Genomic DNA, 17,694 nt, shown 5'->3' with positions numbered 1-17,694 from the left:
CAAAGAGGTTCCATCCCTGAAGAAAGACGGGGGAGGCAAATCCCAGGTCGAAGGAACAGCCAGTGCCAAAGCCCCGAGGTGGAACGGGCTCGGCGTGTTCCTGGAACAAGAAGAAAGCCGGAGGAGGGGATTTGGCAGCGGCGGGGCGACTGCACTGGCCCCATTTCCCGGAGGATGATGCTGAGGCCGCCTCCTCCTCCTCCTTATGCGGGCCTTCTGGGAGAGGGACGGGGAGCGATTCCAGGCCACGCGGCCGCCAGATGGCGCGCAAACCTCGTGGGCCCTGGTGGCCGCAGCCACGTGACTCCGGGGACCGCAGCCGCGAGCCAGGGCACGTGCCCGGGGAAGCTCTATGGCGCCACGCGCAGAATGGCCCCGCCGGCCCCTCACCAGCTTGTGGGGGCGGGGCAGCAGCTAGGCCTCATTTTATTTTTCGGACTGGGAGCTACCCCAGCTGGGGACGGATGAGTTGGAGAGGATGAGCGAGTCCGGCTACTGGGGCCGCCCCCGCGAGCCTCCCCGCAAGGCTCAGTCCCCTTTCGCTATCCCCGCACAACCGGGAGCCAGCAGTTTCCATGGGAACTGCAGCCTGGTCTGCGCGCCCAGGAGTAGCTTCCTTCCCGGCACAAGCACAGTTTCCGATCCGACAGGAGCGAGGATGAACACGGGATGGGGAACAAGCCATCGCTCGGGGTCCCCGGGGTCGGCAGCCAGGTCGCCCTGGCAAATCCAAGAAGGGCCAACCGGGGATCCGCATCGCCACCGCCCAGATTGCGCGGGCCATTATGATTGGCCTTCCCTTTCCACCGTCGTGGCAGCGCTGTCTGCTGCTCGCGCTCCCATTGGCTCAATCTCGAAGGCATCTTCCCTCAATTGGTCCTCTCGGGGGCCATCCCTGATTGGTTCTCAGGCTGGGTTCTCCTCGCTGGGTTTGATGGCACTCTCGGACAGTCTGGAGCTTAAAAGGGCGTGCACGGACGAGGATAGAGTTTGGATAGCGACTCTCGGGTTCGGGGACCCGGGCTACGCAGCCCGCAGCGCCCTGGACAGGGCCGTCGGACCGCTGTCTGTGGTGCTGAAGCCTCACTCAAAGGCTCCCCTAGTGTTCTAGTGAGAACACCTCCTCGCGCCTGGTGGCCGCCCTGACAAAAACGTGCACTCGCGCCCGCACACCACAAGAGACTGCGCCACCCCCTATCGCCTGACAGAAAGGCCAGGTCCCGCTTAGCAGAGAGGGAGTGGGACTCACAGGCGGACCAATCACGAGCCCGGGAAGCCAGGACATTTACATGGCAAAACCGTCCACCCGAAGTTTATGGGGTCCGAGCCGGCCCGATGGTTTACTGGGTCTTCAGGGCACCGAAGGGGTTTGCCTGGAACCCTGAGCCCCAAACTTCTTCACTCCCTTTGGAGCAGTGCCCCTGCACTGTGGGATGCCCATTCCCCACCCCCTTTAAACCTTAGAGACGCCTAGCCTGCTCAAAATCCACAGGGTCCCAATTCCTTCTTCAGGCTGACTAGGTCCCCAGCCACCCCCACCTTCCTCCCTTGGTCTTGGGACTACATATGGTCCTCCCAAACGTGGCGACCCAGGCCTCTGCTCATTGAAGTCTAGGTTCCTCGTTCCTCTGCAGTGCTCTTGGTGGACAGCACCTCCTGAAGGTAGTACAATCGAGCCATCAATATCTCCTCGCCCTCTTTGCTCCTCCAGCTCTGGGTGCTGGACAGAGGGGAACCCTTCCTGTCTTCCGGGCAGAAAGCCCGCCCAAGAAAGGGCGCCAACGCAGGAAGTAGGATCCGTGAGGGCAAAAGGGCCCGAATCTGGCAACCCGAGGCCCCAGGATGTGCCTTCTGGGCGTGCGAAGTCCTGGCCAGCGCGCCCTCTCTTCCACCTGCCGCGCCGTCGGGCGCCGCGAGGAGGCGGGGCTCGGTTGCCGTAGCCAATAAGCGACGCCGGCGCTGGCAGCTGCTGCTATAAAGGGCTGGGGGCGGCGGCGGCGCGGCCCAGAGCGCGGAGCGCGCAGCGCGGGCCGGAGGGAGGGAGGGAGGGCGGGCGAGGGGAGAGGACTGAACACCGGGGACCAGACGGGCCGGGCCGAGGGGCGGCGGCGAAAGGCAGAGCGCAGCGATCTCTGTCGGGAAGCGCAACCTCCTCGGGCCCCGCGGGGCCGCGCAGGGGGCGTTCTCAATCCCGCGCCCGCTCCCTCTTTCCATCCCCTGCCGCCCGCAGGCCACCCCGGGGCCCGGTTATCCGCGCGCGCGTACCCGGGCTCGGGCCCGTCCCCGGCCCTCGAGGGAGTCGCTGCCCTCACCGAGACCTCTGCAGCGGCCGCACCAGAGGCCGCCCGGGCAGGACCCCGGCGTGAGCATCGAGCGCCCCCCAAGGAGTGCACGACCCCCGGAGCCACCCTCAACACGGACCGCGCCCGCCGGGCACACAAGAATGGTCACTGTAGGTATTCCCCTGTCGCTGAGAGGGAACCTAGTCGGAGAGGGGTTAGGCACAGGCTCCGAAGAGATGGGAGGGGGGGTAGGACCAGGCCTAGCTAGGCCCGGGTTGGGGGGGGGGGGTAGGACCGAGCCTCGGGGCCTGAGAGTGGGCAGAGCCGCGCCCAGAGTGCTGGGGGCTCTTAGAGTCTGGCTTGAGAGGCCTTAGGGAATCGAGCTGCGATTCGGGGGGCATCCTACGGCGCCCTGGGGGCGGGATTGCCCCCCCTTCAGCAGGCCTGATGGGGGAGGGGACGCCGCGGCGTAGGATGCCTCCTCCATCCAGGCCCGGACCCAGCAGGCCTCCCAGGCAAACGCAGGGCCCCAGTCACTGGTGCTGGGCCAGGACAAGGCGGCAAGGAGTCCCCGAGAGCCCCAGGGAAGGGGTGGCGTCGGATCGCGCGCCCTGGGCCTCGACCGCGCCCTGGAGCCGGGCGTCTCGTCCTCAAGCCCGTCGACCTTGCGGCAAGCGGGGAGGGGAGAGGAGGGGGCGCGCCCGGCGGCCCCGCGGGCCCGCCGCCACCGCCGCCGCGTCCCTTTGTTTCTCGGCGCTTCTTCGCGGGCCGTAGCCTCGCGCGGGCGCCTCAGGCTGCGGGGAGGGGGAGGGGAGAGGAGGGCTCGTAGGGGGTGCTCCGCCGCTCCTGGGCCCCCGCCCCCGGGGGATGGGGTAAGGGGCTCAGACAGGCCCCCTAGGCCAGGTTCAGGCGTCCCACCCCTCCAGAGCTCTGGGCCGCGGGATGACCTTGAGCGCGCCCGCCCGCCCGCACCACTCGCCCCGCGCTCGGGGCTTTCAGCAGCCACAGAGCTGGTCAGCTCCCGAGCGCCCGGCCACGCCCGGCCACGCCCTTACTAACCACGCCCCTGCCCCGCCCATCTAAGCCCCGCCCCAGGGGCCCCAGGGGCCCTGCCTCTTCCGAGCCCTCGGATTTCCACTGGCAGCCCGGGCGTATCCCGGGGGCGGGGCTGGCCAATTCTAGACCCACCCCAGCTCCACCCCCGCCCCCGCCGCGCGACTCTGCTCCCCGCGCTGCCGAGCGTCCTTTGTCTGGTCCTGGCGCCGGGGCCTCCTTCTTCCGCTCTTTCTGTCTCTCGGGTCTCTGTGTGTGTGTCTCTGTACACTGTGTCTCTTCCTGGATCTCTTTTTCGAGTAGTAACGAGCACAGTGGGTGGGGGGATGCTCAGCACTCCCTCCACGCCTGGGCCTCTCCCATACTAGACCCTGGGACCCACCCACCTGGCTCTGAGAAAGGCCTGAGAGAGACCACCCTTTTCTGCTGTGTGACCTCGAGGCAGCTCCTTCCCCTCTCTGTGCCTCACGCTGCTCACCCTGATCTAGGAACGTGAGCGAGGCCTTCTGAGGACCCTCAGCACCCCCACAGCAGTCCAGCATACATTGCTCCGATCTGTGCCCTCATTTGAGAAAGGGAAGCTGTTGCACAAAGGGGAGAGGGTGTGGTCAGAGGTCACACAAGGGCCTTGAAGCCCTTGGAGTCCTGGTCACTCCAATGGAGAGTACTCAGGCAGAGACCCATCATGGGGACAGGCTGGGAGGAAGTGAGGGGATGAGTTGAGACAGTGAGGGCCCTCCCTGCATGGAGGGAGAAGGGCCCAGAAGTAGGAGGCTCACTTAGCACCACGTGGTGGCCCAGCCTTACCATGCATAGCCACTCAATGCCCTATTGTTGCCAGTACCCAGGCATCTGTCACTGTGACTAGGGCCAGGGGGCACAGCTGGGGGCCAAGGGGGTCTGACACAGCAAGTAACCTCAGGTGTGTTCATTGCAAAATCCATATGTCAGATGTTTGTATAATGGTGCAAAAGAGTTGGAGAAAGGGTGAGAGAGAGAGGGAGGGGGAGAAAGAGAAGCGTTCAGAGGGGAGAGATGGACAGAGAGGAGAGATGGGGACAGAGCAGAAGAGAGAGAAACTGAGGGGAAAAGAGGGAAAGAGAAACAGAAAGAGGGAGAGACCCAGAGGAAGAGCTGGAGAGAGTGGGAGGGGAGGTTCCCTTGCTCCATCTTTGATCTGCCTTCCTCCCCTCTGACTTCACCTCTCTACCCCTGTTCTGGGGCAGCCCTCGAAGGTCCCTGTGATCCCTGTGTCATCCCAGGCCACGCATTTACTGTGGGCTGAGGCAGGGCGGGTGTGGCCTCCACCAATCCGATCCCCATTAGCAGCTCAGCCGGCTCAGCCTCGGAGGAAATGCGACACTGATCCCTCTAAGCTCTGGCACAGATGGGAGGGAGATGGGGTGGTGGTGAGATTAGTGGGCTGGGCCTCAAGATCCTGAGTGGGAACCCCCCAGTCACCTCTTAACCCCCCCCAAGTTGAGGACAGCATTTCCGGGGGTGGAGGACCAGTAACCCTGTATGTAGGCTCTAGGGTCATCAGATCAAGGGGTCAAACCCTAACACCATCGCTACTACTTCCCTCTGTCATCCTGGGCAAGTCACAGGTCCCATTTACCCTCAATTTCTCCATCTGAGAAATGGAGATGATCTCCAGCTTTCAGGGTGGTTGTGGAAAGGCAATGAAAACAGCACAGGCTCAGGGCCTGGCACACAGTAGGGCTTCCAAAGCTGGGATCTGATGTGTCCTGAAACAGTGGTTTATGTACTGCTGATTGCTTTGGGGGCTCCCATAATAGACATTATCAACAAATCACAGAATTCTAGCTCGCTGAGCCCAGACGGGAATTCAGACTCCATCTCCCCATACACGGGGGACCTCTGTGCCATATCTTTAGTAGTGGGACAGAGACCTAGAGAGGCAACATGAGCGTCAGAGGATATACAGGAGGGTGGAGCCAGCAGCTGGCATATGGTGGCATCTAGTAAATATTTGTTGAGTTGAATGAGCAGACTCGGCCAACAAAGTGGGTTTATTTTTGTTTGTTTGTTTATTCTTTTTGGTTTGTTTATTTTTAAATTTATTTATTTATTTATTTTTGACTGCGCTGGGTCTCCATTGCTGTGCGCGGGCTTTCTCTAGCTGCAGCGAGCAGGGGCTGCTCTTCGTTGCGCTGCGCGGGCTTCTCATTGCGGTGGCTTCTCTTGTTGCAGAGCACGGGCTCTAGGTGCACGGGCTTCAGTAGTGTGGCTCACGGGCTTCGTTGCTCCGCGGCATGAGGGATCTTCCTGGACCAGGGCTCGAACCCATGTCCCCTGCATTGGCAGGCGGATTCTTAACCACCGCGCCACCAGGGAAGCCCCCGAAGTGGGTTTAAATGTAGTGTTGCCTGGGGCTTGGCAAAGAGTGGGTGCTCAGCTTTGCTTTGCTTTGTTTTGTTTTTTTTAAATCGGCCTTTTCATTGAGAGTGGGCTCTAGAGTCTGAACCCTGAATTGGAATTCTTGGTCCACTTTTTACATGCTACCCAAACTTGTGCAAATCCCTCCTCCTTCAATGAGACTCAGTTTTCTCATCTGTTAAATAAGAGTAGAGTCCCATAACATTCAATTTGGGGAAAATTGCCTGGAAATTTTCACATAAAGAATTTTGGCTGGCCCATAGCAGGTCCTCAATACGTGGCCATGTTGTTCGTAAAGTATTAATGTTACAAGACCAGGATGCAGATGTGTGGAAGGTACATTACTGCTATATTTCAGGCGCCTGTGGCAGACATTGCTAATCAACCCAGTTTGTGTTCCTGGTGAGCCTGGATGTGGCTTCAGAATAATCCTCCAGGGAATTCCCCCCCCCCCCCGCCCCCGCCCCCGCGATGGTCCAGAGGTTAGGATTCCGCACGCTCACTGCTGAGGGCCTGGGTTCAATCCCTGGTCTGGGAACTAAGATCCCATAAGCCACATGGTGTGGCCAAAAATGGAAGAAAAAAAGAAGAAGAAGAAGAAGAATCCTCCAGGCAGCTCCCCCAGACAGCCACTCCCAGCCAAATGGTGCTGCAGGGGAGTTGACCCTCTGTACTATCCTTTAAATAAGAATAAATGACAAGGAAACAGAAGCCCAAAGAAGAGCTAAGATTGTCGCTGAAGACATACAGCTATGTGGTGGCAGAGCTGCCCCCAGTGTATTGGCCAGTCATTAAAAACGGCTCTGAAGTCCAACATATCCAGGTTTGAAATCAGTTTCCCCATTTATATCACCCAACGTCTCTGCGTTATTTCCCTGGTACCTGACACGGTAGGTGTCAATGGACCAGGATGATTATTAACAGCAGCATTATGAGGCAGGGCTTGTCTTGTGGACAAGACAAGCCCACTTCCACTTCTCATGACTGCCTGTGTCAGACATAGCTAACTGATCCCAGAATGCCTTCCAGCTGCACCCACAATTGGCTTTAGATGGGTCTCTGGTCACTATGCTGGTGATTTGGAGTTTTCAACAAAGTGGAGCAGAGGTCGTAGCATAAAGACTGTTAAGTAGCATACCTGAGGACACGCAGCTGGGAAGTGTTAGAGCCAGCACTAGTCTTGGTTGGCAGTGGAAGTTGGAAATAAGATGCCCAATCAGAAAAGCTCATGCGCAAATCCCTGTTTCACCGTTTATGGGCGGCATGATCTTTGGTAATTTTTCAAACATCTCTGAACCTCACTTTCCTCATCTGTTGTCTTACTCAGCTCAGGCTGACTAAAATACCATAAACTGGGTAGCTTAAACAACAGACACGTATTTCTCATAGCTCTGGAGGCTGAGAAGTCCAAGATCAAGGTGTGGGCTGATTCGGCTCCTGGTGAGGGCCGGCTTCCTGGTTTGTAGACAGCTGTGTTATCACTGTCTTCATATGGTGGAGAGAGAGAGAGATCATCTCTCTCCCGTCCCTTTTTATAAGGCTCCACCCTCATGACCTAATAACCTTCCAAAGGCCCCACCTCCAAATACCACTGCACTGGAGAGCAGGGTTTCAAGATATGAATTTGGAGGGGCACAAGCATTTAGTCCATAGCATCTCCTAAGCAGGGGTAATAAAACCCTCCTCCTTTCAGAGTGGTGAAAAAGAAAAGAAACATTCCCTGTAGAGGGCCTTGCACTGTGCCTGGCACATAGTATGCGCAATATTTGGGAACAATTATGGTATTGAATTTTGGGGCAGGGATGGCTGAGATGATGTGTACCTGCTGGCTCTTTCTAATTCTGTGGCCACAACAGCTATTGCTCATCAATCACAGTCATCTTTACTGCTGAAACTGAATATAGCTTTAAATCCTTCTTAATTCATCCGTCTAGGAAGACTCTACCGATCTATTTGGGTTTCTAGGTAAGGGCAACCTATTCACCAACTGTGACATAGGAGAAGACCTAAGGAAATGCTAGCTACTTTCCCTTCCCTTGCCCATGACAGACAATACCAATCAATCCCAGCCCTCTTTCGTTCTGAGCCCAGACATGGCTTTATAATTCTTCTCTACGTGGCCCTTAAGATAGCCATTACTAATTGTTTTGAATTTTCAGCAAAGTGAACCAGAGGCCCCAGGAGGATAAGGAGCATATCCAAGGACACACAGCGAAGAGTCATCAGAGCTGGTACCTGCCTGGTTGACTGTCATAGAGAATGGTAGAGTGGTCTTCAGGTCTAGACAGGTCTGCATTTGCATTCCAGTGCCACCACTGATATGCTGTGTGACTTCAACAAGTTCCTTAACATCTCGGAGCCTCAAATTCCTTATTTGTCATAGCATAATAAACTTCTACCTGAGCCTCTGTGTGAATTAAATTTTTAAAAAGCATATCTTCCTGAATATAGAGGTTAAAAATCTAAACAAAGAACCATAAAAAAGTTGGCAAATCAAACAATGTATATAAACAAAACTGCAACATAACCAAGTTTAGTGTAGCTTAGAAAAGTTGACTTAATATTGGAAAATCAATTAATGTAATTTATTACATGAACATATTAAAGCAGGCTTCTCCGGTGGTGCAGTGGTTAAGAATCCGCCTGTCAGTGCAAGGGACACAGGTTTGATCCCTGATCCAGGAAGATCCCACATGCTGCGGAGCAACTAAGCCCATGCACCACAACTACTGAGCCTGCGCTCTAGAGTCCTCAAGCCACAACTACTGAGCCGGCATGCTGCAACCACTGAAGCCGCGTGCCTAGAGCCTGTGCTCCACAACAAGAGAAGCCACCACAATAAGAAGCCCGCGCACCGCAATGAAGAGTAGCCCCTGCTCGCCACAACTAGAGAAAGCCGCACACAGCAACGAAGACCCAATGCAGCCATAAATAAATTAATTAATTTTAAAAAATAAAAATAAAAAGCCCTCTTCCCTATCTGTTAAAAAAAATATTGAAGCAAAAAATCATCTCAATAGATGCAGAAAAAGATATTCAATAAAATTCAATATCCATTCCTTAAAAAAAGTCTTGTTAAGATACTAGGAATAAAATTAAACATTCTTAACTTGATAAAGGCCATCTGCCAAAAAACCTATAGTAAAGATCATATTTAGCTGTGAAATGTTTAAAACATTTCCTTTAATGTCAAGAATAAAGAAGCCAATGTCACAATGTAGCCCCTGCAACAAGACAAGAAAAATAAATAACAGGTATAGATTGGAGATAAAGAAACAAAACTGTCATTATATTTGCAGGTGTTATTATGATATACATAAAAAACCCAAAATGGCTCAGTGGAAAACCTGTGGGGGTAAATTATGCATGAAGCAAAAGAAATATTAACACATTTGGGATAGGAATTACATTTGGTGGGAAGAGCAAAGTACATGGTCAGGTTTGGGATTATGAGGGCTTCAAAGCTAATAAAAATGTTGTAATTCTTATTCTGAATACAAAGTATTCATTTCATTATTCTAAAAATGCAGACTGGCTGTGGACAAACAGGCAAGCATACGTGCAAATGGGCATACATGGCATTAATATATGGACTTTTTCAGAATAAAATCACCTGTAAAGTATTTTGCCCAGTGCTCAAGAAGCGGAAGGGACTATAAGAATAATACCTTATCCCCTCTGTATGTTCAAGCCTATGCAGACCTGATTGATCTGTCACCACCAAGCCCCTCCTCACTCCCGCTGGTCCCTGGTGTGGGAACTGGGCCGTGAGTGGGTGCGGCCTGTTGTCTCCAGCAGATACTCGGGGCCATGGAGTCTCAGGTGGCGGGGGGCCCGGCTGGCCCGGCCCTGCCCAACGGGCCACTCCTTGGTACAAACGGAGCCAGTGATGACAGCAAGACCAACCTCATCGTCAACTACCTGCCCCAGAACATGACCCAGGATGAGTTCAAGAGTCTCTTCGGCAGCATTGGTGACATTGAGTCCTGCAAGTTGGTTCGGGACAAGATCACAGGTGTGGCTGCTGGCAGGTGGGGGGTGGGGATAGGGGACAGAGGTGGTAGGAGTACAGGAGTACAGGTGTGGTGTAGAGACAGGTGTGACCCCAGGTGGGAGGTGATGGGAGCAGGTGGGACCCTGGGGGGTCTGAGCTGTCCTCAGGATATGGTAGTACTCTGGGGGTAACAAATAAGGGTGGAATCTTGGTTCTCATAACCTTGAGGGGGGTGGTCAGTCTCTCAGGCCGGGGTCTGGGAGGACACTGGCAGGTCCAGGGAGGTCATTGTCCTGGTCCTGCCTGCAGGGCAGAGCCTCGGCTACGGGTTTGTGAACTACTCTGACCCCAACGATGCAGACAAAGCCATCAACACCCTCAACGGCCTCAAACTGCAGACGAAGACCATCAAGGTCAGCGCCCTCGTTCCCCACTGCCACCCATTCCTGTGACTTCCCATCTTGGCTCTGCCCGTTTCCTCTTTATTACCGCCCACCTGGACTGACCCTTTCATGGCCACCCAGCCCCCCACGACCATACCCTCCCCATACATCCATTCCCCCCACTGCTGCCCATCCTCCCCCATGGCTCATCCCCTAAGGGGTTCAAATCAATCCCCAAAGGCTTTCTGGCTGGGGCCCCGGGGCCAATGGCTCTGCCTCTCTGAACCTCAGTTTCCTCTCTTGTCAATGGGGAGATGATCAGCCCCACATTCTCCGGCAACTCAAGGAGTCAGCCAGGCCCTGGAGGTACCCACCCCCTCAGCAGTAGGAGAGAGTGACCAGGGTCTGGTGGGCAGCCCTCTCCTTGCCTTTGTCATGGAAATGGGGGAGAGGTGGGGGCCCATCTGCCATCTGGAGCCTAACTAGGGTCTGGGAGGGTGGGATTAGGGGTGGGCCCTTCCCCCACCTTTGTACAATGCCCCTCGCCCCATGACCTCCCCTCTCAGCAGCTGCAGCTGGGACCCTGCAAGCCCAGGTTCCCGGGAGGCCGTGGGGGTTGCAGGGAATCACCATGGAAACCCCCTCTCTAGGTTTGCCTGTGGGTGTCTGGGCTCCGCCCCACAAATCTGCTCCTGAACCCTGGGGGAGGCTGGGCTGGGGAGGATGCCCATCTGGCCCCCAGTTCGCCATGGGAACAGAGGTGCCGGAATCTCTTCCTCTCCCTGGTGTGGAGGCTGACGAGGGCCTGACGGGTCCCTCCATGGCCAAGTAGACCCAGAAGCCCCCAGGTTGTGAGAGTGGACCCTAGTGATGAACTGTATGACCCAGAGGGCCACTGTGTGCGTGTGATGTGGTGCATATGTTGGGGGGGGGACCCTGAGCTATAAGACATGGTGTTTGTGGGACCCCGTGGCTATGGGACCCCCTGGCTATGTGAGTGGCTGTTATCATGTGGGTCTGGCTGTTATAGACGAGGTTGTGTCACCTTGTGTCTGTGAGACGTGTTTATTTGACAGGTGCTTTGTGATGCACTGCAACTCCAGCTGTGACCTGGTGGGGCTGCGTGGGTGTGTCTGGCTGTGACAGGGTGTTTGTGTGTTACGGTGAAGTTGTGTGGGTGTGTCTACTTGTGCCCCATTCAGGATGGAACGTGTGTGACATTGAGGGCTTGTGTGGTGGTGTGACAGGTGTGTGGTTCTGCGACGCTTACTGCAATTATCCCAGACCCCCAGAGTCACCGTGAATGTGGCGGTGGCCTTGTGTCACCCTCCTGCTGGTGTAGTCACCATAGCTGTGCAGTGAATACCAGAGCGTGGCCCTCTGTGTGGGTGTATGTGCATGCATGTGCATCTGCCTGGGTGGCTGTGGTGTGTGGTTGGTCCTGACTAGGTGTTCCAGCAGATTCTGCCCACAATAGTTCCAGCCATTCATCGTGTGCCAGGCCCCGTCCTAGTGAGGGGGTGTGGGAGGAGCCCATACCACGTGAGGGACCTGGGTCAGCCCATGTCATGAAAGGATGGGAAAGGTCCCTGAACACTTACTCTGTGCCTCAGATGACCCCTGACCCCAAAACCCACCCAGGAGCTGAGACTCCCCTCCCCTCTCCCCCAGCTCCAATCCATCAACAAGTCCTCACCCCTCAAAACTCACAGCCCCACGGGGTAGGGGAGAGTGGAAACCATCAAATACATGGCCATGAGTTTTAATTATTATTACAGAAATAATAGCAGCTGTGGTGTTTGTCTTTTTTCTGGAGGATCCCAGGTGTGCACAATTGCATCAGTCAGAATCCCCCTGCCCCCACCCCATGAACACCCTCACCCCCATCCGCCCTTGGCCTAATTTATTCATTTTGTTCGTTTTTTAATTAGCTATTTCTAATGAAGTAATATGCCCTCACAACTCACCACCCCAAACAAAAGCCAGACCCTTTACAATGACCCCCATCTACCCAGAGGTTAATTTAGAAGAAACAGAAAATAGACATCAGCAGAAATAAGGGGGAACGGAGCTTATCCCACCTCGCCTCCCCCACCAGCTCTAGGTCACCCTGCTAGCGTTTAGGGGTGGGCCCTCCAGACCACGTTTCCAGGACATTGATAAACACACAATGAGATGGGGTCACACAATACTCGCTGCTCTGTAAATGGACTTTTCTTTCCCCCACTTTACAATACTCACCACTGTTTCGGGGAAATAAATATACACGTCCACCATTTTTTAAACAGCTGCAGAGAGTTTCATTGTTGGGCTGGACCATAATTAATGACATGAATCGAAGGATCATACTAAAACGTGTCTACTTCACAGCTGAGAGAAGGGCTTTGACAGAGTAACAGGGATAAGGGTGGAGGACCAAATTCAGATGGGAAAGGACAGGAAGGATATTTCAACTGAGACCTGGAGAAGAAAAATAAGGAAGAGAGTTGCAAGCACAGCGGACAGCAAGTGCAAAGGCCCTGAGGGTGAAGCACACCTAGTGTGTTTGGGGAATGTGGAAGAGGCCCATGTGCCTGGAATAGAGATGTGGAGGGGGACAGAGGGTAGGGGGGTGATGGGGCAGGTCGTGAAGGGCCTGGTGGCCCTGAGAAGCACTTTAACTCAGGAAGGTGGGAGCCACGGAGGGTTCTAAACAGAGGAGGGATGTGACCTGGCTGAGACGCTCACAGGTGCCCCCTGGCTGCTGTGGGGGGAACAGCCTGTGGGGGGGCGAGGGTGGAGCAGGGAACCAGGGCAGAGACTGCTGCACTGGTCAGGGTGAGCAATGGTAGGGCAGTGGAAATGGGGAGAAGTGTGTGAATTCTATCCAGATAATGAGGAAGGTGGAGCTGACAGGATGGATGGTGGTTGGATGCGGGTGTGACAGACAGGCATTGAGGACAACCCGAGGCTGGGGACCTGAGAAGCCAGGAGGACAGAACTGTCATTACTGAGTTAGGGCAAGTCAGGGGTGCTGAGTGTGATCCCCCATGAGGCCTCCTCGTGGGGTACCTGAAGGCAGGTGTCACGCAGGTGTGCAGCTCAGGGGCCAGGCGCATGCTGGGCTCGGACATTTGGGAGTCGTCGGGGTTGAGCTGGGCGCTAAAGATCTGAGGGGCCCACTGTAGTCGGGAAGAGAAGGGGCCAGCCAGCATCCCAGGTTCACTTTCCAAGGGAGTGGGACGTGTCAATGTTGATGGAATATCCAGCCTGAGAACATGAGCTAGAGATGTGAGGGTCCCTGAGGCCCCCAGGGAGACATGTGACCCCAAGGGCGCAGCTCCTTTGACCTCCTCGGATGACAGGTCCCTCTCACCGCTCTACGCGGGCAGGGCCACGCTGTCTTGGTCACAGCCACATCCCCTCCCCCAAGCCCTGGTTGACCCCACCCACCACCCATGGTGACTACTTGCGGTATTTGTTGAATAAACGGATGAGGGATTTCTGTTGCTCAGTGGCGGTTTGAATGTGGCCTCTCCCTCCCCATTTGAAATGGGTCTTGCCCTCACCCCTGTCCGCCTGACACCCTCCCCCAGGTGTCCTATGCCAGACCCAGCTCCGCCTCCATCCGGGATGCGAACCTGTACGTCAGCGGGCTCCCTAAGACCATGAGCCAGAAAGAGATGGAGCAGCTCTTCTCCCAGTACGGCCGCATCATCACTTCTCGCATCCTGGTGGACCAGGTCACAGGTCAGGCTGCCGGGGAGAGTGCACCTGGCGGGGGGGTGGGAGGGTGGGGGGCACTGGGCTAAGGCACCCAGGTGGGACCAGAGTGGAGAAACCGGAAATAGCAGCGAGGAGGGGGGCGGGGTCACGCAGGGGGGGCGGGTCCCCAGGAGGGGGCGGGACCCATGACGCCCTCGCGCCCCGGCAGGTGTCTCTCGGGGTGTGGGATTCATCCGCTTTGACAAGAGGATTGAGGCCGAGGAGGCTATCAAAGGACTGAACGGGCAGAAGCCGCTAGGTGCGGCCGAGCCCATCACGGTCAAGTTTGCCAACAACCCGAGTCAGAAGACCGGGCAGGCCCTGCTCACTCACCTCTACCAGTCCTCCGCCAGGCGCTACGCAGGCCCCCTGCACCATCAGACACAGCGCTTCCGGTGAGCCCCCTGCCGCTCCCTGCCCCCCAGACGTCCCAGACCCCCAGGGCCGGATGCCCTAGGCTTGCAGGTGCCCTCGCCGAACCCCATTCCTGCAGGGCGGAGAGAAACCAGGGCAAAAGGGGAAACGTGGGGGTCTGTCAGGTGCTGAGGCCAGACCCTTGTATACAGCAGGCGCTCAATGTGTGCAGGCCACTAAGGGTGGCATTATTGGCGTCAGTAGTTTTAGAATCACCTGACCAGGTCCAGCTCTGACTGCCAACCCACCCCCTCCCCCACCCCGCCAAGGGCACGTGGCTTCAGCTCCCTGCTGGCCAGGCACCCTTACTTTTTCTGCGTAGCGACCCCGTGAGGACAGAACTTGTCCTCATTTTACGGACGGGGACCCTGAGGCTCAGAGAGGCGTTGTCACTTGCCTGGCCCAGGCACTTTGGAGAAGAGACTTCCCTTCTCGGGACCCAAGCCCCGGACGGATTGGGGGGTGGGGGGCAGGCGAGCAGGGCTGGGCGGCCGGGAGGGGGAGGACGAGGACGCCAGTGCAGGCTGGGCAGCAGCAGGGCAGGCAAGAGGCGGTGCCCGAGTGACCACGGTTCCGTGCCAGGCGGTGTCCAGCCTGGCGGGGAGCAGGCAGGCGGGGGCAGGGCTGGCACTGCTGGATGGCTGGGTGGGGGCGGGGAGGGCAGGCTGGCTGCCCGGTGTCACAGCCGGGGGTGTGCCCTGAAGCCACCAGTGACCACCCCTTCTGCCTCCACAGGCTGGACAATTTGCTCAACATGGCCTACGGAGTCAAGAGGTAACAGTGCCCCCGCCCCACTGCCCCCAGCCCCTCGCCGTCCCTCCTTGGACCCTTTTGCCCTTATGGCCCCCATCCCCCACCTCATCCCCCAGGACCACCCCTGTCTGGGCATAGTGTGGCCATTAAGAGATCTGGGGGTCCTTGAGCCTACTAAATGCCTAGAAAGTGCTACTACAGAATCTGGATCTGGGGGGCCTGTCTGTGGCCTCCTCCACCCCACTGAAAGGCAGGCAGTGTTGCCCGGGTCACAGCTGTGCCCCCACTGGCCACTGTTGATCATCTATGCTGAGGGTCACAGAATGCCCCCTTCTGCCTCATAGCTGGGGGTGGACCTTGAGGCCCCCCACCCACTCCATTGTCCACATCCCTGATCCTCTGAAGATCCCCATGTTTATAGCATCAAGAGCTATTGAGCACATGCTGAGGGCCAGGAGCTTGGCTCTGAGCTGGGGACCCAGCGTGGCCTGGCCAGACTTGGCCCCTGGTGGAGCTGGAATGGTACTGAGCACGGTGCTTGGCATGGAGTGCAGGCTCACTCAGTTTAAAAGGCAGTGTCTCTTATGATTATGGTTACTGTTATTACTTATTTCAGTCCACTGGGGAAGGAGACAGATGAACCGTGATCTGGGCTGTGAAGGGGGCAGGAGACGGGGTGATAAGGATCCAGTGGAGACATCGCTCAGGAGACAGGGCCAGAGCAGAACTGGAGTTCCTGGCGGCAAGAGCGGCTTGTGCAAAGGCCAGGAGGAGGGAGTGAGCCCAGTGACCAAAGGAATGGCTCGGGAAGGCAGGGAGCCAATGCCCCTTCACTCATTCGTTCACTCCACAGACCCCACCCCCACCCCCCGAGGGCCTACTGGTGCTGGGAGCTGTTCTGGGCCGGGACACCGAGGGAATAGAACCTTGCAGGGAAGATGGAGCTAAGGATAAATACATGATTTAAATAGAAAAAGGCCTGGGGACTTCCCGGGTGGCCCAATGGTTAGGGCTCTGAGCTTCCACTACAGGGGGCACGGGTTCGATCCCTGGTCAGGGAATTAAGATCCCACATGCCGCGTGGTGAGGCCAAAAAATACATAACATACATACATAGGAAAAGGCCAGAGAGGGCCAGAGGGAGGAGGTGGCCACTATATGAGTCAAAGGAGGCCACCCCGGGGAAGTGACAGCTGAGCTGAGACCTGAATAACGAGAGGGGGCGCTTAAAGGCCTCGCTCGCACCCTGGTTCCAGCGCTGCCCTTCCGGGTGGGCCTCCACCTGGCAGGGTGGCCAGTGGGGCAAAAGGGGCAGCATCGCCAAGGGCAGGATCAGGGTGGTGCCCGAGTGGGGGTGAGGGCAGGAGTTGGGTGGGAAGAGGCGTCAAGGGAAGGGTGGTGGCCAGTTGTGGGGAGGGGGTCAGTGTCAAGAGGGCTGAGGACCAGGTAGGGTCCAAGGTCAGGGAGTGTCGGGGTGATAGGGGCTCAGGGCAAGATCGCAGGTGAGGACCTAACGTTTAGGGAGGGTCAGAGGTCAGGACAGGGCTCCAGGTCAGGATGGAGATCGGGGGCTGGTGTATCAGAGTGGCTCAGAGTCTGGGGCTTAAGGCGGGGTCACAGATGGAGGTCACGGGGCCAAGGCAGGGGTCACATAGTCCCGAGGTCTCCGCACGGTCAGGGGTCATGACAGGGTCAGGGGGCATGCCGGGGGTAAGGGCAGAGCCCGCGTGACCCCCAAAGTAGTCCCCTGTCGCTCATCGCCAGGTTCTCACCCATCGCCATCGACGGCATGAGCGGCCTCGCGGGCGTGGGCCTGTCGGGGGGCGCGGCGGGCGCTGGCTGGTGCATCTTCGTGTACAACCTGTCTCCGGAGGCGGATGAGAGTGTGCTGTGGCAGCTGTTCGGGCCCTTCGGGGCAGTCACCAATGTCAAGGTCATCCGCGACTTTACCACCAACAAGTGCAAGGGCTTCGGCTTCGTCACCATGACCAACTATGACGAGGCGGCCATGGCCATCGCCAGCCTCAACGGCTACCGCCTGGGCGAGCGCGTGCTGCAGGTGTCCTTCAAGACCAGTAAACAGCACAAGGCCTGAGCCACCGCCGCCCTCCCCACCCTTCCCGGGCAGCAGAGACAGAGAGAGAGAGAGAGAAAGAGAGAGAGATTGAGAGAGAGAGAGAGACAGGGGCCCGAGAGAGACAGCGCAGGCAGACCACGGACGGCACGAGGGCCCCGTGTCCCTGCAGAAGCCACAGGGTGAGCACTCGGTGGGAGGGTCTGCAGGGAATGGGAGGGCTCCTGGGGGTCCCCCACCCCGTCCTCCTGCCCCTCCCCCCCAGGCTGGGCTGTTCACTCTCTCGTCTTGGTTTTGTTCATGGTGAAGGTTTTTGTTTCCTTTTTCGGCTAAAGTGAAAGCAGAGACGTGCCCCCAGCACACCCTCAACCGCCCTCCGTGGATGGTTTGGGGGAGGGGTGCTGGGGTGCCCTCCCAGGCCCCCTTGCCCAGGCCTCCCCAACACCTAGGTGAGCCTGAGAGGGGGGAGCAGGTTTAAAAATCCCCAAAAAAGCGAAACGTGAGAGGGGTATGGGCATCCCTGGCCCAGAGCCCCTTGGTGGAATGTGAGGGGCAGGGGGAGGGGCTGGAAACAGAAACACAATGAAAAAAAGGGGG

At 57.1% G+C, this 17,694-nt stretch overlaps 1 protein-coding gene across 3 annotated transcripts; it reads left to right on the top strand.

The window, feature by feature from the left end:
• The first annotated feature begins 2,074 nt into the window (after positions 1 to 2,074).
• On the top strand, positions 2,075 to 17,679 carry ELAVL3 (ELAV like RNA binding protein 3). 3 transcript variants are annotated; one of them, XM_060007817.1, is made up of 7 exons: positions 2,075 to 2,452; positions 9,534 to 9,750; positions 10,039 to 10,142; positions 13,688 to 13,841; positions 14,026 to 14,251; positions 15,006 to 15,044; positions 16,767 to 17,679. In XM_060007817.1, the coding sequence occupies exons 1-7, from the start codon at positions 2,444 to 2,446 to the stop codon at positions 17,116 to 17,118; spliced, it is 1,101 nt and encodes a 366-aa protein (XP_059863800.1). In that variant the 5' UTR covers positions 2,075 to 2,443; the 3' UTR covers positions 17,119 to 17,679. The 3 variants fall into 3 exon arrangements, with proteins under 3 accessions (XP_059863800.1, XP_059863801.1, XP_059863799.1); XM_060007818.1 differs by having other exon boundaries at positions 9,531 to 9,750; positions 16,788 to 17,679; XM_060007816.1 differs by having other exon boundaries at positions 9,531 to 9,750.
• Positions 17,680 to 17,694: the final 15 nt, after the last annotated feature.

This window comes from Delphinus delphis, chromosome 3, assembly GCF_949987515.2.
Source record: "Delphinus delphis chromosome 3, mDelDel1.2, whole genome shotgun sequence".
Lineage (NCBI taxonomy): Eukaryota > Metazoa > Chordata > Mammalia > Artiodactyla > Delphinidae > Delphinus > Delphinus delphis.
Note: the sequence above shows the minus strand (reverse complement) of the source record. Positions and strands in the feature narration are given on the sequence as shown.